This window comes from Centruroides sculpturatus, unplaced genomic scaffold, assembly GCF_000671375.1.
Source record: "Centruroides sculpturatus isolate CEXI.00-Female unplaced genomic scaffold, Cexi_2.0 scaffold163, whole genome shotgun sequence".
In the NCBI taxonomy this organism is placed as follows: domain Eukaryota; kingdom Metazoa; phylum Arthropoda; class Arachnida; order Scorpiones; family Buthidae; genus Centruroides; species Centruroides sculpturatus.
The window spans coordinates 901036-907035 of record NW_019384360.1 but is presented as its reverse complement, the minus strand read 5'-3'; the positions used below and the strand labels follow the sequence as shown (position 1 = coordinate 907035).

At 33.2% G+C, this 6000-nt stretch overlaps 1 protein-coding gene across 1 annotated transcript in view; it reads left to right on the top strand.

The window, feature by feature from the left end:
- The first annotated feature begins 433 nt into the window (after positions 1 to 433).
- Positions 434 to 6000, top strand: part of LOC111640961 (ephrin-B1-like) — an 86727-nt gene continuing 81160 nt past the window's right edge. The window contains exon 1 of the mRNA XM_023387061.1: positions 434 to 766. Within this exon, the coding sequence (XP_023242829.1) occupies positions 660 to 766 (107 nt within the window). The 5' untranslated portion in view covers positions 434 to 659. The remainder of the gene's footprint in view (positions 767 to 6000) is intronic.

Here is a 6000-nt window from a genome sequence, read left to right as displayed (position 1 = left end):
GTGCTCTTTGAGATTGTTAGATACACGTAACTACAGGATATCTCGTAATTTAATAAAAGGCAGAACAAATCTCTATTCTTCGTGACAACTGTTAAGAGACATCTTAAAGACCACTCCAACTCTGACTGACATTGTAGGAAGCTGAAGGAAGAATTACTGTTTCTGTCCAGACAACAAAAGATAAGGTTACTCCTGAAGAGAAATAGTTTTACATGATTACAGATACCCGAACAACGAATAGATGAGACAGGCAAGAAAAATGCCTTTGGCTTATTTGGGGCCAATTTAGGGGCGCAGGTGACTAGAAGCTGACCCCAAGGTGGGAAAAGGCCAAGGCCTGGCACTGCCCCTCCGGGTGGCCTTGACGGTCAAATCTGAAAGTGAAGTTCGATAGTGAGTNATAAGATATATGAAAGAGTACGGTTTAGTTTCACCGTGAAATCGATAGCGTATTTATATAAGTATGCGGTGACGACGATATTCCTCATAGTGCTATTGGTTAAGAGTAGAAGCAGACCAGATCGAGGCTGAACGAATGTGTTTCTTGCTAGTCAGCCAGAAGTCAGCGAGACAAGCTGAGGGAGAGAGAGTGCTCGTTATGAATTATTGTATAGAGGAAGAGTCTCTTTGAGCGAGTGCGAAAGATAAGGACTGAGACAATGCCATGGATTCTGGTTTTATTATTGCTAACTTTGCTTGATCAATTGACACAAGAGATCGCTTGCGTCAGATTAGCCGATATTTACTGGAATGCAACTAATCCAATGTAAGTACTTTATTATACCATTTTTTTAATGTAATAAATCTAAATATATTTATCGTTTAAACACGTAAGATGAAAGCGATTTAAGAGCGTTATTCGTTTTATCTCTTAACGATCACTTTTTATCCTTCGTTGAATGATCACTTTTAGTTTCTTTAATGCTCCGATTACTTTTATTTTCTTCATTGTCAAAGTAACTAACTATACCCTCGACTGTATACTATCGATTTATATTATCATTTATATATATATATATAGTAGGCCTACGTATAAGAAGAAGACTCGAAGGACTTTCACTTGTTTTTTTTTTTCTTTTATTTCTTATTAAATGAGAAGAGAATTTTCGTTTGTAGATAAAATTGATACAGTAAAGAAAAATTTTAATGCTTAAAGATTTTTTTTTTCTTTCAAAGTCAAGAGTATGGAAAAAATTAGAGCGAACGATTGTCGTATGTCTGAAGGTGTGTCTGTAGTTTTGTGATGTGGCGTCCTTTTACGCGACCAGGTAACTTGCTGTGTTACAGACAATGTAAGCTGGGTCTGACAATGGACAGGGGATAGAACGTAGTTTTGAAGTGTGCAGGTTTGTTCCTATGTTCAGAAAGACGTCGGTCAAAGGTTGGGAGATTCGTTGTAGATCGTTGATAAGATTTTTGTATTGTAGAAAGCTGGACTAAAGGTTGTTTACTGTTCGCTCAAAACAACTGAAAAGTTGCATTCTTGAAAGTTATTCTCTTTCCATATAACATATGGTTTACAAAATGTAAAATAATCTGTTTTATAATAACTTACGGTTAAATTCTATTTGCTAAATTTAATTTCGGTGAGAGAAAGGATCCGGTATTATGGGAGTGTAAATTCGTACTCCGTGTTATTGCCACCATTTGAGGTTTTCTTTAGCACCAGTAAAAGACCAATTTCGTTGTTTTTCTCGCTGTTAAAGTTTTGTTAATTGCTGTGTTTACTGTTCACAGCTCTGGATACCGTAATTTTAAGAATTTTTAGTGTGAAAATAATAAAATAATCATTTACAGAACGTCTCCTTGATAGGAAATCGCAATTTTTGGTAAAGGAAAAGCTTTTTCCTTTAAAGGACTCAACTGACCTTAATGAACTACAGTTTGCGCCAAGCTATAATAAATCAAAATGTTATAATACCCGACAATGTAGAAAGTGAATTATGAAGTTTGTAAACAGTATATATATATTTCTACAGCGCCTTGATGTCTGTTCATAATGTTCGATGTTTACAAGCATTTAGTGATTGTCTCCTGTGCGTTTTCAACACGCAGATTATCGATTTTTGCCTATATTCTCTATGCTGAAACGTTTCTGTTAAGGCAAGAAATATAGATAAATGCAATTTTTTGTTTAATTATTATTAAAGAAAATAAAATATTAAAATTATTTTAAAAAATATAATCTTTTATGTAAACTTTAACCTTAGTTTTATCATTCATTTTTTGAAATTTAAATGCCCTTGACATATTTAATTGCATGCAATGTTGTTAATTATTGTATGTATCTGACGAAATTATAAAGATATTAAGTAAATTAAATAATATGACTTAATTATCGGACTTAGTTTATTACGTGTTGGCCTAAAGTTTAGTAAAGATTTTAATCTTTACGAAGTATAAATATATAGATTATTATTGTTTCAATTTGATAAAATATAGAATAAAAACGTAGGCCTAAGTGTAAAATACGAAACAAATTATCTGTTTAAGAGAGATTTGAGATTATCAATTAAAATTGAAAAGTTATAAATAGGGAAAGAACTACATAAAAATGGTTTAAATTATAACAGCCCTTAGGTATTATCGAAGATACCATCTAAAATACCATAAATTGGCGTTAAAACAAGGCATCTTTCGAATTACCATGAAACAAATTGCTGTTTCATTTATCAGTTCATTCTACATTCTCATTTACAGATTTCTATCGCCGTTTTGTAATAAATTAGCAGTTTATTTCCTACAAAGAATGGATCGGACTAAAATAAATTTCTTCTCTCTTGAAGTTTTCCAAGTTTCTTTTTTAAAGCTTTTTTTTTTCTTTATTCGTCAGCTCTTAACTGCAATTAGCAACCGATAAAACTGAACTATTAAGGAATGAAGTAGTGGATAGGCCTGTGAAGTCAAGCGTACTATTAAGTTAGCATGACCCAAGTTATGGATCGAATCTACTGTAAGGAGCTGTAAGACCATCACAGACGTCTTCTTAGATCGATGAGTATTGGCGATTTCTTCCACTGGGCAGAACATGGTATTTACTCTTAGTAATACCCCACTTAAAGGATTTTTATCAGTGTCTCTTTCACATTTTTTCCTACTGACTTTTAAAGGAAATAAGGACTTAACTTTATACATTTAAACATATTTTATACAAAATATATGATGTGTTGTTGTAAGCAGGCGGTCATTCGATTTTTTTTTCTTTTTTTTTTAAATATATATATATATAAAGCATGGGAATATATTTCATATTTTTAAATGCCGTATTGCTATTTACTTAACGTTCACTTGTAAGCTTTTCTTTTGCAATTTTATAAGTTTTAAACGATTGGTTTTTTTCCAGTTTTCTTTAGATATATTAAGAAATATTGATTTTTCTTCAATGTTCTTACACTCTACTTAACTGTTGAATCTACATTTTTCAAATTGCCTTAAATTTTACGTGATCGATAAATGTCCAACAAAACGCTTTAGTTGTTTAATGCGTTTTTCCTCTTTTCGCTCTACTTAGTAACTATATAATAAAAAAAAATAAGAATCGAGAATGTGCTAGAAGCAATAAAACTTTAATCAAAAAGCTATAGCTGTTTACTTTCATCAAATTAATTTGACAACATTCTTCTCTATTTAAAAATGCAATCTAATACAATAAGACACTGGGTATATACGGTGCCAGCTCTCTCTCTCTCTGGTATTAGGATTATACGTTCTTCGAAGCATATGAGGTCACAGGTTCGAGTTTCTATCAAAATATTCCAAGAATTTTTGTAATGTTAGTCGCTTTATTCGTCATCCCTCTTGAAGGTGTGAAGAAACTTTTTGCTTAGGGAATGAATCTGTAAAACATTTGGTCTTGTTGTTGTGATTTCTCGGTGTAAGATCATTAAAAAAATATATGACTAAGTTAATATTTAGCATTTAAAATCTACTTTTTTTTGCATTGTTATTGTTCGTGTAGAGCAAGAAATTCCTGGAGAGTTTGGTTCACTCTGTCGTTTTGTCTCGACCTCTTTTAGTCTCCAGTCACTTATAACCACTTATGAGTCTTATAATTGGCAGATTAGCCGAATGTCATAGAGAACTATTGTCCAGAAAGATTAGTTTAAGGGGGAATTGTGCGGTCTTTCTTCATACCTATCAAGGCCTCTTCACCCCTCCAAGTAATCGGTTTAGCTCGCTGGTTTCCAAGAAGGTTTCGGAAGTGGCCCCCGCACCATGCCACTCACACCTGAGCTGCATGGAGCACTATTGCCCCAAGGGGTTTTTCTCTCTTTTTATATCAGAGTATGTCTGGATGTCAGATTATTGAAGATTGTCAGTTCTTGGTACAATGGCTTGATGAGTCGGATTTACTATCTGATAAAATTAGGATACTTTGTTCTTGGTTTTTTTTCATGATATAAGTAATTATCTATTTGCGAAAATAAGCAGCGATGTAGGCACGATATTAAAATTAGATAAATTTACATTTTAGTTTGAAATGCCTTAAGATATATATTACATTTATTAGCATAATACGTCGTTATAATACAAACAGGTTTACTATTTTTTTGTAATAAGTTTTAAGCGTAATTTATCAATTAGTTTCTACTCAAATTAAAAGTTGACCCATAATGTATATAAGTGTAAGACGAAGAGACATTCTGTGGAAGAATGATGCTGATAAGCCCAAACAATTGTAGATAATCTTCGTCAAGATTTCCCCATCCCCTTTTTTTTTTTCTTGAAGTGTCCGATAGCCGGACACTTTTGTGTGATCTGACCTTGACAAGTAGCACGATGTCACCCGTTGTCAGTCACTCCGGTCACTGTCACGCTGCGTTAGTTCGTCGTCTTTTGTCTACGTTCCTTCTGTCACATCGTTGTTCACATCGTCTCTGCCTGATACCTCGGTTACCACTAATGACAAGAGTAACTCGATATTGTATAATTTCGTTTTCCTCTTAACGACATTTTTAGTAATAGAAATGACATCAGCCATCGGTAAGTCTATTAAGCGAAAACAACTCAGATTTTCTCCCCCTCTTCTCTTCTTTTTTTTATTTTCGAGTGTAAAATAATTTGATCTTACGGTCGTATTTTAAATTTTTAAATTTCTAACTAAAAGTTAAAATATCCGTCTAAGTGATAAGTTTGCATGACTGTTATTACATGAGTTCCGAAGCATGGCCGCGGGCGTATGAAAAAAGGTAGAAAGTCTCTAGTAATTCCTTAGTAAATCTTCTATCAGTAACAACATTCCAATGAGTCCCAAATGCATTCAACTATTAGGAATTTTTAAAGCGGTTAATTAATATTGCAAAGTTTAATATTGTATATTCAATTAAAAATACCCGAGTTGGTGGCTCGGAAAATTTCAATTGTGTACGCGTTATAAGCGATTTTTACAATATAAACGATTTATAAGAGGAGAAGAGAGAGATGCACGAGTTATATAAGGTCATTAAATATTCATTTGATGTAAAATTAAATAGCATAATCTATTTTGAATAACACAATTCAGTTAATGACAATATACAAAAGTAGTGTCTCTTTACTGTCGCATTTCCGTTTGCGTCCATACCCTCAAGGCGAAAGGAAACCACAAAATACTGGAGCTTGACAATGCAACTAGAGTTGAAGGAAAATCGAATTTTCCTGCCCCGACATTCGGGAGCCTTTTACCGACACTCGACAAGGAGTTTTGACAATGTTCCAAGTTCGTTACCTTACTTTTATCGCTTGTTGTCGCTCGGAGAAATATCTTTTTGCGTTATGTTCTCATTATTCGCTAGAAGTAATAGTTTGGCAGTATAAGGCATTTATCTGTTTTTTTATCTAAATTAAAACCCCGAACGACCGTCGACACTTTCTGAGATCGTTCTAATCTGAAGAACGATCTGAGAAAATCGATCGATATCATCAAAATAGAAGGGGGATTGAAACAAAAAGATTAATTACTATCTGACCGAATAAGTTCTTTTCATAATAAAATTAACCCTAAAGTGATACTTTAATTAC